The following is a 22,223-nucleotide window of genomic DNA, read 5'->3' on the forward strand; positions in this document are numbered from 1 at the left end:
TGGAATTACCTAAAAATGGAGGTATAATTTTTGCCTATTTATTCTTCTGTAATGCTTTTGCCTTCTCCGTGCTTTAGCTTTCATAAAACTGTTTTTTATGAGCATCTGCAGGTGGTAAGAAGATAGCTCTGCAAGGAGCAGGGGCTGAATGGAGGCCCTACCCTGCTAAACAACGAGGGAAGTAAATTTAGTCTGTCAGGAATAGGCTTTTAAGGCAATCGAAGGATTTCTAAGAGCCTACTTCCTGTGCCAAAGACTCTGATAGATGAATGCAAATCATGTTCTTAAAACACATTAGGAATTACTTCCTGATTGATGGGATATTAATAAATAGCCATAAATTATCTGATATGCATGTGTCACTTTAAATACACCATTTAAAATTAGAACTACTGTATTATTAAATTGAATTGTTTTTATTCTGTTCCCTTTTGATATAATGAACATACGTTGCATAACAATCACACTCTAGACACTAGACGCCATGAGAAAATTTAAACTTTGGTCAATCCTTTGAGATGAATAAAAGCAGCATTGCTGCCAACCAGGTGTGTTTTCATTTACAGCATAAGTTTGTAGAAATGTTTTTCAAATAACACCAGGTAATTTTAACCTTCCCATAAACTACTGGGTCAGGAAGACTGAACATATAAATAAAACACTTAATAATAAAACATCCATGCACTAGCAGAGGCGGCAGTTTATGAACTACACTAGGGGTGGCTTTTTTAGTAGCTATGCCACGGAAGAAAATGACACTAAATTTGGTAAATCAAGCACACACAAAAAGAGATAAAAGTGGTCAGAGATTTGTAGGAAAAGGAAAAGAGGGGATGGGATAGAGTGATAGAGCTGAAAATAGTATACATACTTGTGAAAATTAAATGAAAAAATAATTATTCTCAATGTCATCTGGGAATCTTATTACAATAGAGGTTCAGTAGCTTTTTAATTTTGACAATTCTCTGTGTTTGTCAAGTATCAGTGTGGATATGTTTTCTCATTCTAAGAATAACAGTAGAGTTGCAGGGGTCGAGGGTAAAAATAAAATAATAAAATGTTTCCGTTTTCCAGCTTCATTGCATGGTATTTCCTGACACACCACAAGAGGGAGTATGTGGTCAAAAATCAGCCAATGGCAGTTTCAGAGAGGGAGATGAATAAGCTTGCGGAGTTTGGGGATTTGTTGTCTATTTCGTCCTTTTCTTTTTTTTCTACCCTTTTTTTTTTAATAAGGAGTTCTCATTCGTAGACTGCATACAGATTAGAGTCGCAACTGGACTGCGTGAGGCTGTCATTTCAGCTTTGGTTGCTTGTCCTTCTCTTTGCCTCTGTCTGTCATTCACTGCTCAAAACTTTGATCCTCCGACTTTTCACCAAGGCGAGATCATTAAGCTTACGATGAGATGCAGGTCTCCAAACTAAGGAGACTGTTCGTTTTAATTTCCTCTTGTTGTTGACAAGTACAGGCCACACTGAACACATCATGGCCACATTTACAATATGCATGATGTAATATCTTTGTAGTTATTTAAATGTGTGGGTGGTAATGGCTAAACAATATACTGATCTATATTTTCTTTTTTGAGGGTTCAAAATGGATTGAAGAAATCATTTTTCCCTTCTCAGTTTAAGGAGTATGATACATATTTCAAAAGTAAAGAGGTTCTTAGGAATGAACATTATCTAAACAGAAAAATAATGTTTGTTTTTGTCTTAGTTTGGGAAATTTTGTTTTTGTTTTTTCTTTTAAGACAGAGACTCTTTACAGAAGCCCTGCTGTCCTGGGACTCACTATGGATACCAGGCTGGCCTCAAACTCAAAGATCTGTCTGCCTAGTGCTATGTGCTTTGTTCAGAGAAAGTAAAAACATTGTGAAAACCAGACTAGAAAGTTTAATCAGAGTAGAGGGTGTAACTCCAACAGAAAGCACAGGATAATTTAAGGTCACATGATGGATTATCCTAGAACTGTAAATACTTCTACAAAGGTGCAGCATCCTTATCCATCAAAGCGAAAACTGCTGTGGGATTCCACCCCACCCTTGTCCAGAATGGCTATAATACAGAGAAGAAGCAAAACAAATGCTGGTGACTCCTTACTCACTGTTGCTGGGAGTGTGACCTAAAGCAGCTATTGTGGGAATCAGTATGGAGGTCTGTGAAAAAAATGAAGAGTAGAGTTACTCTATGACACAGCTATGCCACTCCTGAGTACCATGAGGGCCCAGTTCCACCATGGAGATGCTTGCACATCCATGTTTATTGTGGCTTTATTCACAATAGCAAGCAAATAGAACCAGCCTAGACACCCCTAAACCAATGACCGAATGATGAAAATGTCATATAGAATATTGGTATTTTATTCAGCCGTAAATAAAAGTGAAACTTGGAGAGACATGGATGGATCTGTAAAGTATTCTTGTGTAGCAAAGGTGATTCAAACGCAGATACATAAAAGTCACATGTTCTTGCTCACAGGCAAACTCTAACATACGGTGTTCATACCCGTGTGTATAACCGGGGTGTGAGCACAGGCTGTGAAATGAGAGAAGGGCCACAGAGGTGGAAAGAGGTGCAAAGCAGAGCTGTGGAAATAGAGACATGAAGGGGAAGAGCCAGCAAAGTACTGGGGTGGGTTAATCAACACAAACAAACTTTGTCTTGAAATGCTAGAACAGGGCTGGAGATATGACTCAGCATTTAAGAGCACTGACTATTGTCCCAGAGGTCTGGGTTCAATTCCCAGAATCCACATAGCAGTTCACAACTGTCTGTCACTCCAGTTTCCAGGGATCCAATACCCTCACAGAGACACAATTGCTGACAAAACACCAGTGCACATAACATAAACACAAAAATGCAAGAATGAAACCTGTTATTGTCTATGCCAGTTTAACAGTAAAAAAACAACACAGTGATAATGAAAAAAATCAAGTGTGAGATGCATTGCTCTAAGTGAGGCCAGGAAAGGCTAAAATGGCAATTTTAGGAGTGTGTGTGGTTGTAAAGTGGGGCTATTAAATGCCTCTTTGGGGTCCTAGACAAGATTTAATAATGTAGAAACATTCATAATGTTCTGTTGTATCCAAAGCAAATAAAGAACTTAAGAAAACATTTGAAGATATTAAGGTATGCATGCTATCATAGATGACGTCATTCCCATCACTATAAAAACTCCAGAGTTTAATCAAAGCTTGCAGTAATGAGGACTATGTGAACGAACCCTAAAGCTAAAGGAGAAAGAAACAGATACTCGCAGCCAGACACAGAAATAGGAGAAGAGCAGGCAACTGTTTCAATGTCAAGAGCTGGAGAATGAAGGTAAAACTATGCAGTTTATCAACTTTATTTTTTAAAAAATGAGCTGAAAAGGTATGCTTTTGAAATCAGAATTTATATCTTTATAGTGATCCTTTTCATATTTAATGGTATAAAAGAGAATTCTGATTTTTTTAATCTTTTGATATTTTTCTCCTGGATTTTTTTTTACTTATTTTTGATATAAAATATTTGGAAAAGGTATCATAGAGAGAGAGATTTTCACATATTTTACATGTAATAGTCATTTCTCCCTGAAGACTAGGATTTTAGGCAGTGGGGTTTAAATGCTAGGGAACTTTTTCTTCTGTTACCTGCTTATGATCACGTCCATTTGCTCTAACAACTTCCGGAGATACGCCTGCGCTTAGGTGACATCTGTCCTCACGGCTTCCATCTGCTTTCTTTGCTTTCCTCTGAGCTCTTCAAGGAGACGCTTTACTCAGCAAATGCTAACCACAGGGGCAATCTTCTGTCTGTCATTCGCCACCATTTCCTGGTGCTTGCTAGGCCTTGTTACATACAAGTTTTGCATTCTTGTATTCCAGGATTTCCCATCAAATGCTTTCAATTTTTCTTCTTCTCCTTTTAGTAAATATTTTCTCTATCTTTACGTCATTGCTCACCATTTCATATGCTTTTATTTTTATTTCTAAACTTCGTTTTACATAAAAATAAATTATTCTATGACCAAGAAATTTGAAAATCTTTACCCTGAAGAAGTTTCATTTTGTTGCTAGAAATGCCCCTTACCGAAAGCTCTCCTGTTTGTTTTAAATCGTTTTACTGCATGCTTATTGTCTTTCTCTTATTTTAAATATTTTCTATTTCAGAGACTACGATATTATCATATCATTTCTTTCTTCCCTTCCTTTTTCCAAGCCCTCCCACATAGTCCTTCTTTCTCGATTTCAAATTCATGACCTCCTTTTTCATTCATAGTTGTTATGTACATATATGGCTATGTATGGTTATATATGTTTCTAAATATAATGCACTTCGTCTTCTAAAGCTACTTGTATGTCCATTCCCAGTACCTTTTGGAACTGGACAGCCACTTCCCCGAGGAAGACTGTTTCTTCCACTCCTAGCATTCCTTAGCTGTCTTTAGTTCTTTGGGTTGAGTTGATGCCGTAGGTACCTTTCCCATCCACTTTGGCATGTCTATTGTAATCCTTCCTCAGTTCATGTTTAGGCAGTCAAGTTTGTGAGGCTTTATGGGTGCAGCATCTGACGTTAGCAGGAGACACAGTCTTTCCATGAGATGAGGGTACAGTTCCTCCATGAGCGCAGTCAGCGGGGCACTAGAGCACCCAGCCTGCTGACATGTGTCAGAGGAGTAAGCATCCAGCCTCACTTTGTTAGGCCAGCCACGACCACTAGCAATAAGAGGAGTTGGGGGATGAGAGAATAGGGTCAAACCACATTGTATGAAACTCTCAAAAACTAATGAAAAATTAAAAGGAAACATAATTCAATACTTGGCAACAAATATGGCCTGAAGGTTTGCCTCTTTCAAATCAAAAACTCGCACTTTGCAGCTTTAATTTCCCAAGTGATGGATTTGTAGGTGAGGCCTTTAGGAGATAATTACAGGAACTCATGAGCATGGAGTCCTTTAAATGTTGTGGTAAGAACTTAAGGGCCTTGCCTCTGTCACATAAGGCAACCATCTGTAAAGCAGGAAAATAGCCCTTTCTGAACACTAAATACCCCAGCTCCTTTCTATCAGATTCCCCAGCCACAAGAACAGTGAGAAACAAATTCTTTGTGGTTTAAAACCACCTTAAACTGACTGTGAGGGCAATGCTCAGGGGTTAATGTTTAACCAGACGAATGTGTAAAAACAATCACAAGAGGCTGGAACTCTTCCTTGCTCTTTTCCCGAAGGGCAGCTCCGCAGACCAGTGTGCACAACACTGGTGCCACTTCTCTGTCTTGAACTGGAGTCCCGTTTGCTGGGATGAAAGCTGCTGTCCCACACAGACATAGGAAAGGAGGACACTACACATAGACAACTCCAGGGCCATGGAGTTGCTGCCACCGAAGCAGAAAAGCAGCAGCTGCCTGGTCTTTGCAATACGTCGTTCCTTTCTAAAGCAGGCAAGGGTACATGCTGAGTGCAGGTTAAACAATCCTCCCACCTTCGTCCTGTCTTGCCCTCATCTGCATCCACTTACATAGCAACTTATCTATACTCTGGTAAAAAGGGGAATCTATCTAACATAGTGACTCTCCCAAATCACTATGAATGGGCAGAGTTTACAGAGCCGTTAAGATTCCGTCACTCTTAATATGTTCCTGAGTAGATGAATGGGAAGCAGGGCAGTGCTTCCTTCAGAATCTTTTAGCTGGCTACTATCAATCTATGAAGGCAACACAAGACAAAATGTAATAAAGGAACAATTTAATTTTCCAGAAATAAACATTTTAAAGGAAAGAGGTTCATTGTATCATGACCTACAAGAGCATCAAATTCACTGAACTCTGGATGACATCAGTTTCCACCTATTTAATAATGGAAGTTGATTCTTGTAGTGTTCCATTCAAAGAGCAACAGCGTGGAACATTTCTGACATTTTCCTTCAAGTAGCTCAAAATGACACCACGGAGAGTCTTTTCAATAAACATGGCAGGGTATTCAAAACTAGAAGAACCAGAAGACTTTAATGAGTCAACTTTATGGCTTCAGAATAAAAGCAGCAGAAGGAAAGATAGAAAGTCCCGTAAAGAATTCTACAGCATCCAGAAACACAAGAGTGAGTCTCAGTAAGAGTGCCTCCAGGAGCCAGCACTCTAGAGAGAAGCAGGGCGTTTTGCCTGTATATCTGGATGTGTATGCACACCCGCACAAGCACAGATCCATGGACGGCATAATAAAATGCCAATGTAACTTTATAGAGTATTTAAAGCATTTGAAACACAACATAGCAGTAGTAATGTTAGGGGAAGGCAGCATGAAGCATAACTCACAGGAAAGTCACTAGCTATTACCGTCAATGATATTTGCAATTAAGCCGAACACAACTAAATTACGACTTTAATTAAAAGGCATTTTCTGAGATGGCACCAACATGTTTAAAATTTAATACATTCTATATGAGATAGTGGAGTTATTAACAGAAGAGTCCCTTTCTGCAGCATGTGCACTTTTTAAAAAGCAAAATATCTTTAAGCAGCATCAAATGCTCCCAGAATCCATAGAAGTTTCATTGCTTAATAAATTCAAGGAACAATTTTTTTTTCCAAGCCGTTTGAAACTTGTTCATGCTTGGGATATACAATTGTATTTACATTCATGGTTAATAGTAATGAAATTAATGGCAAACTCTAGTGGCCACAGGGTTCACATTAATTTTCAATGAAGAATGAATAGATGACTCAGGAGATTGCTAATGAAACACGGAGCCTTTCACCATGGGGCAAGAGTCAGCCATGAGTGACTCAGCATATCTGGAAACTTTGGGAGTAATAACAGTGGCCAAGAAGGGTATGTGAAGTGGGTTTGAATCTGGACTCTGGCTCTGGCAGGGGTGGGAGGCAAGGTAGGGGACACAATAAGGAATGACATCTTCCATTTCTCTCTTATACCACAGCCATATTACTTGAAAAACATTAACCTGCTCAGGTATGAAACCATGTTTCTAAAATAATGTAAAGTATAATAGGCAGGAGGATTAACTATGATCTTACAAGACCCAGGCTTGCTGGCTTAAGGAATGGTCGCTGGCCTTGTTTTTCATTATTCCCAGAGACTACAGCATAAAGAAGAGCGTGTTTGAGTGTCTACCGACAGTTCTTTATAAACTATTAGGAAAGTGTGGAGGGACAGGAGAATCATGAAAAAGAAGCAACAACAAAGTTCTCTGTCCTTATAATCCACTGGGAAAAGTGTGGGCTTTTTTTTTTTTACACATAGTGGAATGACTGCTTATAAGTAAGAAAGCCTTTATATATGTAAATTCGCGATGAAGAATGCACACCAAGTCAACAGGAAAGATAAAGACCAGGTCAATAAGAATGATACACACAAGGTCAAAGTGAAGGATTCACATAAGGTCAACATGAAGAACACGTGAGGTCCAGTGAAGGATGCGTATGATGGAAACATGGAGGCAACACAGAAGGCCAACATCAAGGATACACATCTTTTCTAGAGGGATTGCTGTTGTCTCCATTCTCTTTCAATCATCTTTAACATTAATTTGTAAGGTATGTGCACATGTATACTATATTAGAATTCTAAAGCATCACTCTGATTAATCTCCTGTTGCAGTACTCAGGAACTCACTTCAGATCATGCTGGCCTCTTCCATGTGTGGACATTATTCTCAATGAACATACATGAGGTGATACTCTTCTTGAAAAGGCAGTTTTTCCATTTATGTGATACTTCTAGCAATGACCACCAAATGTTTTGGAGGATAAAACTATATGGTTCTATGAAATCTACAATGTGTGTGTGTGTGTGTGTGTGTGTGTGTGTGTGTGAGAGAGAGAGAGAGAGAGAGAGAGAGAATGTGTGTGTGTGTGTGTGTGTGTGTGTGTGTGTGTATTAAAAATAGGTAAGTCTCTCTAGAGAGGTTAGACCTTATAGTCTCACAAAATAGCTTCACAGTAACCATAAATAACTCTTGCATACTCCATGGGACCGACATGACCAGAGGAATAACATTTTATCATCTTAACATAGAAAAATGCTACTCAAAGTTTATTTTTTTAAAAAAAAGTCTGAACCACTTGTGGTTTTGAAAACTTCTCATTCTCAATTATTCTCTGCTCAATTAAAATGACTTAGTTGTTTAAAGAAATAACTCAAAGAAAAAGAGGAGGAGGAAGAAGAGGAAGAGAAGAAGGAGATACTGTGAGCTGGAGAGAGGGCTCAGTGGTTAAGAGCACTATCTGTTCTTCCCAAAGACCCAGCAGCAATTCCCAGCACACACAAAACAGCTTTTGACTGTTTGCAACTCCAGTCCCAAAGGTCCAATGCCCTCCTCTGGTCTCCTCAGACATCAGACATACAAGTGGTGCACCAGTACAAATTCAGAAAAAAAAACATGCCTACATGTAAAATAAAATGAAAATGAAAAAATTTTAAAGAAACGATGGTTACTACTAAGTTCAACCCAAATCACCTGCACCATCTCTGAGGTTGCCTTCCTTTTCTCCATGTTCTCCCTACGATTCTGCCTTTCTGGCTCAAGATGCAAAGGGGTAGTTTGACAACCTAGGACTCTGCTACTCACAGCCCTTTACCCAACACATTACTTAGAAACTTGGGAACAACACCTGCATCAAGCAAGCTTCCCACACCCTGCTTTTCAAACAGTAACCGATCACTCCAATCTAGAGTTGACTATAAATCTTCAGTAACTTCCCTTTCATGGCCATTTCTGAAAGCATATCCTGGCTGTTGGACGTATGTGAGCATTATGGCAAGCTGTGTCCTCTGAGTGAACTCTTAGCTAAAATTTCCAATTTGCCATCTTACATCCTACACATGACTGGGCATACACATGCTTAAGATCAGATGCATTGTGGAAAAGGAAATATTTGATGAACAAAGGCTTACACAATCCAAGTCTACCAATCAAAATACAAACTACCTGTACTGTGCCCCTAGCAACCAACTCCTCTTCCGAGACCTCCAAAGGGAAGAGACACAGGACAGTGACCAGATTCTTGAACTGCTTGCTATCTAAGAACCTGCAGTTTCCTTGCAAAACATTTACTCTGCACTTTTCTTTGCTTCTGGATAAAATACTGGGCTATTCTGCTTTCTGTGTGTGCTTCTTCAGTCCTTCAAACAGAACGTCAAGAACCTACACTCAGCCCAGATGGAAACCACTTGAACCATTCCTACAGAATTCACTTAGCTTGTCAGACATGGGACAGGCATCCTTCTGCCTCTTTTATTCCATGTCTGATCAACCACTGATTCCTGTCAGCTCATCTACGGGTAGACCCCTTTCTTTCTTTCTAGTGTTCATAACTATCCTGGTTCAGGCTGAGGTTTGTGGAGACAAAATAGGACCGCTTAAGAGTACTCTCTAGATTACATCATAAAGAGCCCACTGGGAAAGACCCAACATCCAGATGGGATACACTTTAACTCAGCTTCCTATAGCCAAGAGAAACTGATATTTAATAGTGTATGAAGCTCAGAGGCGCTGGAATTTTGAAACAAGCATGGAAATAGTTGACACTAAATCAGACTGCTTAATACCAAAGTATTTTCTAATCCCTACTTCTAGGTCCACACTCCTATACTCACCCTACAAAAAAGGGGGGGAGAGGAACACTGGGGAGATTGTTGTTATGGCAGTGCAGCCTAGAGCCTAGGGTATGTCACCCATATATGCAAAATGAATTGGCTTTCCACCTGTAACTTCAGATAGCAGCAAATGATACCACTGCGCTCACCTCTCTTTCTTCTCTACAGACTATTATAAACTTTTCGTGCACACATCTCACCAAATTCTCCATGGAGGTTAATTTTCATTGGCCACTTGGCTGGATTTAGAGCAACCCAATGGACACACCTCTGGGTAAATCTTCGAGGTCTCTTCTAGAGAGATACAACTGCAAAATAAAAACTTGTCTCGAAAGATGGGGCTGGAACCATCTCATAGGCTGAGATGACAGACTAGCTAAAAGGAAAAAGAGAGAAAGAGAGCTGAGGGGCAGCAGTCATTCCCCTCTGGTGCAGACACAATATGAACAGCTACCTCACACTCTGGCCGCCAGGCCTTCCCCAGCATGATGCACTGCCCTTTCAAACTATAGAGCAAAATAAGCCCTTCCAGGCCGGTCAGTGGTGGCACACGCCTTTAATTCCAGCACTTGGGAGGACAGGCAACAAAGCTACAGAGAAACCCTGTCTCAAAAAAAAAGCCTTCCCTTGCTTAAGATGCTTCATTTAATATATCTTTGCTCCAGCAACAAATAAGAACTAATATGCTATCTATAACACAGATTAGATCAATCATCTTCTACCTAAAATATCTCTTTATAGAGTAAGGTCCAGAAGTCCTCTACATGAATACATGACTCTGAACAATATAAATTCATCTACACACACACACACACACACACACACACACACACACACACTCAACAGTTGTACTATTCACTCTTCCTACAAGTACAAAAATAGAACTCTGGCATCTGGCAGGCATAGTCCTTCCTCCACTGCCACCTTGTAATACAAACTGATACCGAGCACAAGGGCAGCCTCCGTGCATCAAACAAGACAATGAATGCTTTATAAGGCACCAAACATCAAATTAATATTAATGGCAATAGCAATAATAATTTCCTTTTAAGTAATTGATTGATGTGGAGAAATAGCCAAACCAGTTGACATGCAGTCAGAGTTCTATATTTTTCTTCAGAAAAACAATTCACCACCAATGACAAATAACAAAAGAGCCACTAAAACTACCTGCCATGTGTCTAATGAAGACAGATTCTCTGGCTACCATGTATAATTTGTAATATCCAAAAGCGCTGCTGTAATTCATAGCTAATTAGTGTCGTGTTTTTATGAGAGGTGCCATGGCCCTAAGTCTCTTTTCTGATCTCCTCAGACCTCACAAGATCTGACAACCATGTGTAGATCACAACAACCCAATTAGTACCCACCCCAACCTTGGGCCGCTGCTTCCCAGAGCTGCCCCAGCCTCAATAAATCATGCTCTGTCATGAAGCTCTCCTCTGACAGCTGCAAGCCATTGCTGCCCCAGGAATAAAGACAACACTTATAAAGAAAAGTCATACAGGAGAGAGAAAGATAGAAAAGGAATGTTGTTTACCTTCCTTTGATGGCACAGCAGTCAGCAAAATTGAAGACCATCAATTCCAGCTGATTAAGAAGACAACTGCACTAAGAAATCAATCTATGAACGGTCTATCTCATGTTCTTTAGTGATAATCAGCTGTCAGCAATTGGATTGTTTGTTTGTCTTATGTGTATCTACTGAAGCCCGTTTTCTTTCCATTTCTCCATTGCATAGCCTTCTAACTAATAAGAGAATTTCCCTTTCAGCAGAACATAATCAGATGCATTTACTTTATCCCCTGTGAATACGCAGCAATCAGATAATTTGCTTGAAAGACTCTAAATTGTTTGACTTCATTGAAAAAGACTTTATAATGATTTGCTGGTCTCCAAAACAGTTCTACAGTGCTTCCTAAGACCATAAGCAAGCTCTGGAGTATTCACGGCTTACAGCAGCCAATATCCTTGTAATTCTCTCCTAAGCCTCTCAAGCTGTTTTGTTCCAGAATACTCATTGTAGAGAATATTCTGAAGAGTCACTGTAGCCCCAGTGTTATTCAAAGATATGTATAAGTCAGGTGACTCTACTTTCAGTTTGCTTTCCCCCTGGAAATAGGCTTTTACATGTTATACTTATATGAAGCATTTAATTTAAATTTAATAAGCAACTATGACCAAATTGGATATATAAATAATGAGAAAGGCAAATTAACAAATATGGATACACTTAAAGAAGGAATGCTCTTATAGCTCTTTTTATTTAATATCTAGATTTCAAAAAGATTTGATTTTTCCTACTGTGAAAATGGTATTTCAATAAAAATATTTAAATATTAGTCTACAGAGACTCCCTGTGGATCATTTTATAATAGAAAAAATAATTGAAAATAACAACAGTGTATAGAATATGAAACAAGTCAAATAAAAAATGATGACTTTCCTCATGCAAATGTAAAGTTATGTAACTTCTAAAATGGTAATGCAGAGTAAGTAATAAGAGCATGCAGAAACATTCATAAAATATCACAAATCATAGATGACTTCACATCACGCACATGTAATTATGTATCCATATGTTTATCTTACACATACATGATGTGTTAGAAATATAGATGTACATAGGTATATATTTCATTGATTACAAGATCATTTGTGTTTTATTTGCTGTGTATGGAAATGTCCATGCATAAATATGTATACATAAATAAATATAGGTCAATTATAGAAAAAAACAGAAAGAGTTTTTCAGTGTTGAAAATGTATCTCCAATAGGTAACATCCAAGACTGCTCTTTTAAATGTTTTTCTGTTTTTATATACATTTGCTTTATTATCAGGAGTAAACCTTTATATAAAATATTGACTTCTACTTCTACCACCTAGATTTACACAGGCACATACTACTGTGAAGTCCCAACCTGTCAGGGTATTTCTTCTGAGTAAACAACCCCAATACTAAATGATTTCATTCCTGCTTTAAGTGTCAGCAACATCTCAAAAACTCTGGAATCAATATGCTTAGGAATATCTCAAGAATAAAATCCAGTACAATCCTCATCCTCATCCATGGCCCTGAGCAGGAATAAGGCTGTGTTCAGCTGATCCTCGAATACCATATCAATTCAGTTTCAAAATCCTCAGGAGCTAAGTACAGACCCAATACTGTGGGAGCCCATGGATGTGGATTCGGTCCACCTTGACCAAAGATCAGAAAGTCCGGACCTATTCTTGCTCCTTCAAGGTTATTGACAGGTGGTTTGACTCAAGGTGTGAGTACTAGCAGGATGTTCTGACCTAGGGCGTGGTTACATGATGCTATGGGTATTGAAAAGGTGATTACTTTGTTTGTTCCTTGTATCATGGTAAAGAAGCCTCTTGTCTTCCCCTTCCTCTTTGGATTGAGGTATATAAAGTCTATGAGAAATAAACATGGAACAAATTTCAGTTTCACACTGGGTTGCCCTCCCAACTCTATCCTGTGTCTCTGTCTTTTATATTTTTAACTATTCTACCTTCCATTTCTTAATCCTCATGCTTCCCTTCAAGCATGGACTAGGACACCAAGCAGGACCCAGGTGATGTTGTCGCCTGGATGGACACTGGATATGGCACAACATAAAATCTGGTGGATCTGCATCACCTATATCAATGTCCTTGATTCTTCCTAGTGCCTACCCGTGTTCCCAAACTTAGAGACCACAGGTTTGTGGAAGGATGAAGGATGTCAAATACGCACAACCTGGCCAGAGTTCCTGTCTGAATTCTTAAAAGGTGACATTGTGAGGGTCTCCGTAACTTCTAATGAGCCAAGAAGACATCATGAAATACACAAGATCATGATTGACATAAACAGGGAAACAGACATGAAGGGAAACAAAATCTCTCTGAACCCCCCTAAATAGATTTTATCTAGTCAGAAAAGCAGACCACATGCTTAAAAGGATAATGACATGTACATGTGTATGTATATTAGACATAAAGAGATCTAGACCAGGCAAGAGCGAGAGGTTCACACCTAGAGGCAACTATAAGCAAGGAGATTCTACATTGCTGCATCTGGCCTGGAACATAGTCCTGTGAAAGCAGACATGCATGTCTGCAGTTGTAAAGATGCATCTTAAGTCCCCCAAGTTTCTGTTTTTCCTTAGGGCAGCACAGCGATGCATTTTTGCCTTGAACTGAAGAACCGTACTTGGCAAAATTGTGCATCCAGTAGGTTGACTAAACGAATTTCATCCAACATTTCAGTTTTTCCTACTTCTCAGATAAAGACAAGTGAAAACATAGAAGGAAAAATGGGAAGGAGGAAAGAGAAGGAGAAATTGAGTTTTTACAGGTTGGTTTGATAATGGTGCAATTTTTCTTCCATCTTGTCATTTCTCCAGAAGTATACTAGACAATGAGAACCCCAACCATGTGATCCCTGGGCTTTTCATTTCTTATAAACAGTTCATATATTAGGAAGTGTTTGTAGAAAGGTCGAGTCATAGGGGTTCTTATCTAATCTTCATTACTCTTGAGCAGTTCAGCAAGTTTAACTTTGGTGAAATTGTGAATAAGAGAAATCTTGAAAATCTATCATTAGCATACTCAAGTCCACATAGAAAGCTCTTGACTGCAAACTTTCAAACTTCGATTCCATACCTCAGAGCAATGCCCCTACCTGAGAGGGAAAAGTCCCCCTTCTGGCTTTCACTCTCTCTGATCAGAAAGGCACCGGTCCGGTTTTCCGAATACTGTAGTTGCCTTTCTGCATCTGCTCTTTTGATTGCTCCAAAGAACCACCTGAAGAGGAGAGAGACATAAACCCCAATTAACCAATCAGAGTCATTTTAAAAAGAACAAGAAGTGAATATTGTAACATCAGAAACATTTGCTATTCCTTCAGTGAAACAGTCACACACACACACACAAATGGTAGCTTTCAATGCTTGAGTTGCTTTTTCAGGTGGCAGGAACTCACTCCAGGACTCTTAAAAGGAGGGTACAGCACAGAAATCTGATTGGTGCCTGTTCCATACCCTTCCTCACCCTTTATCCTTCCTAAGATCTTATGCTCAAATAAGCGCGGCCACAAAGGGCTGCATCACTGTCACCACCAAACTTCCACCAAAGGTGGGGAGGAAAATTAAACATCCTTTCTCCATTCTTACGTCTTTTTCCCCACCACCATCACTACCAAAGCCCATGGTAATATGGAATTATCTCATATGCTTCTGGGAAACTTATTAACATAAGTGAAACTTTGATCAGTGAGCAGACTATATAAAGAACATACTTCTCTGGCAATATGTTCTCTGTGCTACACCCATCTCTGCCTTTGCACACACACATGTTCTCACAGATCAATACTGTGAGTCAGATACTAAACACACAAGCTTGTGAATGTGATCAAATCAAGAATTACAGATCTTCAATGTCTCAGTCAGTATAATTCTAAGTACAATTGTAAAAACTCAAATCCAAACACACAAATCAGTGCCAAGGATAAATGACTCAGGGAACAATGTTAAAAATCCATGTGAAATAAATTTATATATAGACATAAATTAATGTATGCTGCCTTCAGAATATATAATAATTTCACAAGAAGACCTACTAAAAAAGTGAATTTTAAAACTTTCTGAGGCTACTGGGACAGAGCAACAAACCCCCTTCAAAAACATCTATAGAAAAAGATAAGCAAGACTAATTGGAAAACCTAATAGTGCTTTGAATATTCATTACAACACATCTTAAACTTCAATTCAAAAAATTAATATTAAATAAAATTAAGACACAAGTCATAAACCTTTTAAAATATTTGCAAAATACATAACCAAAATATGAGCACTATTTGGATTTACTGGGGGGATCAATAATCAATAATAGACAAAGCAGGAGAAAATTGGCAAAGGCTTTAAGTGTACAATTTACAGAAATGAAAAACCAAAGAAACTAATAAAAATAAGCAGCATGACCAGTGCCTATACCACAACTAGGTATTATAAACAAAATCAAAATGAAATTTAAATTCACACTTTATAACTGACACCTTACAGTCCTCCTGTTGTCATGTGTGGGGGAAAATGTCAAACAACATTTATGCAATTCTCGTGGCAATATAATGTGATATAACCTATTCAGAGACCAATCTGTCACCAGCTGGTGGAGTAGGGTATTTGTGTGCAGCTCAGATTTACTGTCTGACTCTGTGTTTAATGTGTTCAAGAAAATAGACAAGAAAATTTACTGAAGAATTTTAGCATTGGCACACAGAAAACAAGTGCGGGGGGGGTCCTCAGTGGTAGAACATGGTCTTAGCGTGCTCTAGGGCCTGGAATGGATCCCCAGCACCATCAACACAAAGGACAGAACCTGAATATCCATCCTAGAGAATTAACAGTTATAGGAATTGAATGAAACTTTACACAGATGTTAGAATAACTAAATCATAATGGCAAAAAAGAAAGTTGAAGAATGATTCACACCACTATGATATCATTTGTATAAAACTTAAACAAGCATATTTTCAAAAACTGTACACATATTTATAAATATGTATGAGCTTATTGAAAATGAATTGTTCAAATAGTCAAGAATTTCCAGAAATGGTAAAATTTCTCCCTATTTCCAGCAAAGAAGCAACACAAATGAAATATACTGATCAGCTCAGTGCATTTTCCTAATTCAAAGGGCATTGATCATGCATTAATTTATGTAGCAAGTTACATTTTTTTAAAAAGTTATGGTATCTCCTATATTTTATTTCCATGCATAAATACTTTATTACAAAAGTTTTATGTGCATACATTACATTTGTATTTGGAATAATTATCTATTAGTGATGTGTTTCTTCTACCCAAGATATATACAAGTAAACAGCTTTATGAAGTTGGTGATTAAAAATAAGGCAATCTTCAATTGTAGAGAAACTATTTACTAATTTTCAGAAATTCTGAACTTTTGTTTACTACATAGATACAATTTAAGTGTTTGACTGAATGTATTTGTGTATGTCATACTTAGAATTTTTCTTGGCTTCACTCCCATCAGGAAGGGAAGAATATAAATAAAAGTTATTTTCTGCCAGGAGTGGCATATAATGCTATCCTTCATTCTCAAAGATGACATACCTGCTTGGGATTGTCATCTTTAGATCATGTGATGTCATTGAGCCTAATTTGAAAACAATAGCCCATCCTACCCTTTGCACCTGCGGAAACTCTTCCTTAGTTTGAGGTTGAAGCTCTTGGCAGGTCTATCGCTGTCATTGGCTCTGACTTTTAGAAACCCTGTTGGCGCCATTTCTGGGAGGACATGAACATCAAAGCCATTTCAACCCTCTCCTGAGCTGCTGTTGTTCTTCTGAGCAGTGAACAGTGGGGACCAAGAAAAGATTCAGACATGATAGGACATGTGACATGCAGAGAGAGTCTACAGACCTCAAAATGTGATCTCTAGACTTTGCATGGAAACACTAAAATGAGAACTCTCTACCCTCAATCCAGACTTGCTCAAATAGAGAACCTGGGGGCTGTAGCCCAGCAATTAGGAACTTAAGAAACCTTCCGGATAATGTGATGTACCCTAAAACCTGAGAAATATGGATATATAGAAATAGTCAAGAAATCAGAAAACTGTATTAGATACCTGAAAATAAATCAAAGTTTGACACGTAGTTGTGAAAAGGGTTATTGTGTAAATGACCCCACATACATCCAAACACATACACTGTGTTGACAATGAAATTACTGTTTTTATTATACCATACTATGACATGGAGAAGATCCTAACAGTAGTAATGCTTAGCTACTAGGAGAAAGAAGTGTTTCCCTGAGAAAACAGAGACAATAAAGGCCTGTTGTGGAAGTAAGACATACAGGACCAAACCCTGAAATGTGTTATGTAAATATTCGTCAGGTGTCTATCCTACTGACATGGGATATAGTGAGCCCACTGTTGAACAAAAAGGGTCAACTTCAGAGCAATAGGAATATTCTATTTATTTATATTATAAAAACCAGTGAGATGTGTATACATCTCTGGGATCAATGAGAGGTGATGTAAATAATGACAGAAGACCCTCCGTTTCCACTCTGTATTCTCTAGAATGGGAAGGTTTCTGATAAGATGTAACTTTTATAGACAATGAAAAGAAGTCACTTAAGAGTATGCTGCAAAAACTACCTGTTACTAGGTCAAGACTCAAAATGTTGACAGTCAAAACTGAGACAGCCAGCTGGTGGTGGCCCAAACCTTTAATCCACTCAGGAGGCAGAGGCAGGCATATCTTTATGAGTCTTAACAGCAACATCAACTGGTATAAAGTAGGCATCTAGATCACTTCTAATTCTAAACAGATGTATATAATTTCCTCCTATGGCTTAAAGAGAAGCACCACTCACAGTAAGTGCAGAGCAAAGTGGATAAAAGCTGACCTATAAGGTCTTATGTCTCACTAAAAGCTAAGGCTGTTTCAGCTGGTCGCCAAAGACCACGGGCAGATCCTGGAGGTGAGGGAAAAGCTATATCTCATGAGCAAACAAGAAAAGAAAAGTACAGGTTGACTTGGAAAAATGACCTATGTGGCAAGTCAGTTAGAAGAGCATGCCAATGGAGTTGGGCTCAGGATGCCTATGCAGCCGGCATCCATCATTACGCTGTTAGTACCAGAGTGGCTGGGGAGGCTTCATGGCACTGTGACAGAACACCTACTACCGTAGGTATAGTTCAGGGTTCACTGATCCACCTATGGTCATTATTCATATCTAAACAAAACCCTCCCACCTAGAGTACCCCGGAGCTATCGTGTTTCTGTATCTCTGTATCACTCACCTGCATTTATGTTTCGACAACACTGCCAGAAAGGCAGCAGTCAAGTTCCTGTTCCAAGTAATCAGGCCTACTCCTTCTATGAACTCTTCTGAGTTCAACGTTCCCTTGGCTCAGGAGCAACTACCCCTCCTTCTCTTTACCTTCACATGTTATGATCACAGGAAAAAGAAGAAAGTAATTCACAAAGGAATTACGTTGCTCATTCCTTCCTTTCCTTTTTCCCCCCACCAAAATCTTTCTCTATTTGGACCCGCACAAATGATGGTAATATGTCATTATCTTTTCGCTTTAACCTTAATCATTTCCACTCCTTCCTCTTATGCGGGACCCAAGCACAACTGTCACAAATATCGTTATGTAACCTCTGTCTGTCCCATCCTCATGCTTACATCACTAGGGTTAGCCTCTGAAAATATGATCAGGTACATCTCACCACATGGACAAGGTTTATTGGAGTTGGTTGGTGAGTTGGTTGCTTTGTTTTGATTTAGCTGGCTATTTTGTGCTTATGATATAAAGCCTACTGGTGTAGAATTTCTGGCCTTCAAGCACATGGGCATTAGCCACCATCCAACTTGTCTCACCCACATCTGCCGTACCTAAATCTATACTTAAACTCACTTCCCCAAAATGCCTACAGCATTCGGAGACTGCCCTTCAGGTTTGACCCAAAGCATGACAAATGAGTGTGCCATTTTTTTTATTTATTTTACATCCCAACCACAATTTCCCTTCCCTCCTATCCTCCCAGTTCCCCCGACCTCCCCTTTGCCTCACCAATCCACTCTTAGTCTGTTTCTGTTCAGGACTCCCACATATATCAACTAAACATGGCATATCAAGTTACAGAAAGACTAAGCACCTCCCCATGTATTAAGGTTGGGCAAGGCCATCCAGTATGAGGAAGGAGGTCCAAAAAAACAGCAAAAGAGTCAGAGACAGCCCCAGCTCCCACTGTCAGGACTCTCACAAAAAGACTAACCTACACAACTGTCGGATATATGCAGAGGACCCAGGTGAGTTCCATTAGTGCACCAAATTTTACTTTCCTTGTTTACTTTAAGTAAGTCATTTGTTCCTAAAGACCTATCTAGGTCAAGGACTACATATAATACCCTCACAGATCTCTGGTAGAAAATATTAGCCACATGTCCTTTGCAGTTATTAACTAAATGCTTGATAAAACTATTGATGCATTGAACTTTGGCATGGGATTTATAGTCGTATTTATTCTGAACATTGAACTTTAGATAATGTGTTTTCATGTAATCATCCATGCTTGTCAGAAAGCTTGAACTATAAAGTGCCTCTGTGCTAGCATCCAGTTGTATTGCAGTCCTGGTGTTAATTAGTCTAGAACATAGACTCCAATTTGAACTTATTTTTTTTTTCAAAGAAAATAGAGCTTTTGTACAGGAACATGAAGATAGAAATGAGGCTGACTTCTCCATTCTTCGAAAGGAGTCTACTGACTGCACACACCTAAGAATGTTGATCAGATGACATCACTCAAAATCAGCATCTGAGGTCGGACTTATTAGTAACTAGGAAGTTCACACTTGGACCACTTGATAAAGCATTTCTATGGCTGTTTCACACCCCAGTCGTCACCACGAAGGGGGAATTTTGAAGGAACTAAACTGTTTCCTCATTGGAGGAGGTGACTGTTCATTAAAGAATCTGGTTCTAACCTGAGTCCACTTCCCTCAGTGGTTTACAAGAGCACATAATCTATCTCACAGTTCACCATGGGAGGAAGTGCAGAGAATCCAGCATGGTTCCAAGAAGCAGTTTGGAAGGGAACTAGGAAACCAAGTGGTTTCAGAAAGTAATATCCCATACAGCAACTGAGAACTATACTGCTGTGAAAAGGTTAACAGAGACAGCAAGAATAAACATTTGTGATACTTTATGAAGCAATGCATTGCTAGACCATCTTCAGGCCAGCTGCCTTTGTCCTTCATGAAACATGAGGAAGAAACTAGGTAAACAGGACCACACATATACAAAAATTAAGCAGATCATTAAAATTTGCATTTTATTTTGGAATTGGGGATTAGTAGTATCGTTATGGATGTGCACTTGACTTGTCAGATTTCTGGAATTACAGGCAGGTCACCTAATTTTTCTGTAGGTTGTGGAAATCCAAACTCAGATCCTCATGCCTACACAGCAAGCGCTGCTTCAGCCACTGAACAATTTCCCCAGGCTCGCAAAAGAATGCTCGAATTTATTAATAGTAAAGAATCCCTAACGGTATGAATGTTACCATTCTGTCTTAGTTAAAACACTGAATATGTTGCAATAATATACAGAATATGTTTTCCTCTGGGAATTGCCACTAATTACCCTGATCTAAATGTAGAATCGAATGACCCAGCTGGCAAGCACACACCCACCTTAAGTGCAGAAAACCCTGAGGCTTTGAGGTGCTGTAGTGGTGCCGACCATGTCAAAATTAGATGACAACATGAAATTTCTGATCCCAAATAAAATTCTGCAAACAACTTGAAGACACTGTGACCACTTTTTAACCTAATATGACCTACATAACTAGTAATTTTATCATTTTCTATGTATTTAATATGTTGGAATTCATTGACATCAATTTCATACTAACTATATTGTGAAACGATGAAAAGGCAGAAAGCCTACTAACCATTTCTTTGAGACTCCAAAAGCATCAAGGATGGGATAACAATTTAAGCTTTGAGCTACGCAGTAAGTCAAAATGGAGCATGCCATTTAAGGATGCATAGTTAGAGAAATTCACAGTCAGTGTGCAAGTGGAGATAGGAAAAAGCTGGAAAAAGAGGCCAGTTAAGACACCCGGGAATGATATAGGGCAGAATATTCTATTTTCTATTCCAAGACCACCTGCCATTGAGATGGAGTTAAAGTCTGTGGGATAAATGAGAAGGAAGAGAGAGCAGACACAGGTGGTTGACTAGCTGGAAGAAGCCAGGGGCAGGTGAACATAACACTGAGTGGACTGCACTGTGTATCTGAAGGTGGTGAGTATGAGACAGAAAACACACAGGCAAGAAAAAAGTCAGAGTTTTTAAGTTCCTCTCCATGTGCAGCAGAACAGGGCAGGAGGAATTCAGTGGGTCTTCTTGTGTGTTCTTGATGTCAAAGCAATCAGATGAATAAAAGAAAATGAATAGACTTTCAGAGAATCAGAAATCAATGCAGACTTTAGTACTGAAGCCAGTACCCAGATTCCTTAGACACAGTTTGGCCAACATCTCTTAGCATTTGTTTCTCATGTAGAAATAAAGATGCCTACCACATCATGTGTTTCTATCACAAACATGTGCAGAAATGTAAGACAACAGAAGCCTTGAACATTCTCAGAGTTCTTTGGACTCTATGATTCTTTAACTGAGGGGAAAGAGGAGTCTGTTTAAAAGGAAGAGGAATGCTTTATGAAAATTAACTGCACACAGGATGTAAAAGATATGTTGTATTATAGTGGAATATTTAAAATAGGATTTTTTTCATATGTCTGCCTTAGGCATGTAAAAATCAAAATATGTAAATTAAACTTTGTGTGTGAGTATATGTGTGTGTGGTGTGTGTAAATAATGTGGTATGTGTGTATGTCTATATGAGTAGCATATGTGTAAGTGTCTATATGTGTGTTAATGTATGTGTTTATGTATGTATATGTGTGACATAAGTCTTCATATGCATGTGTATGTTTGTATGTAATTATATTGCATATGTGTATATCTGTATTGTGATATCCATATATATTTGTGTATATGTTTATATGTGGTATGAGTATGTGTGTGCATGTATGC

The 22,223-nt window shown here is 38.7% G+C and overlaps 1 protein-coding gene across 1 annotated transcript in view; it reads right to left on the reverse strand.

Annotated features, from left to right (window-relative positions):
* Positions 1–22,223, reverse strand: part of Frk (fyn related Src family tyrosine kinase) — a 100,123-nt gene that overhangs the window by 39,666 nt on the left and 38,234 nt on the right. Inside the window, exon 2 of the mRNA XM_048425295.3 lies at positions 14,264–14,385. Within this exon, the coding sequence (XP_048281252.1) occupies positions 14,264–14,385 (122 nt within the window). The remainder of the gene's footprint in view (positions 1–14,263; positions 14,386–22,223) is intronic.

Source organism: Myodes glareolus, chromosome 1 (genome assembly GCF_982192425.1).
Source record: "Myodes glareolus chromosome 1, mMyoGla1.1, whole genome shotgun sequence".
In the NCBI taxonomy this organism is placed as follows: Eukaryota; Metazoa; Chordata; class Mammalia; order Rodentia; family Cricetidae; genus Myodes; species Myodes glareolus.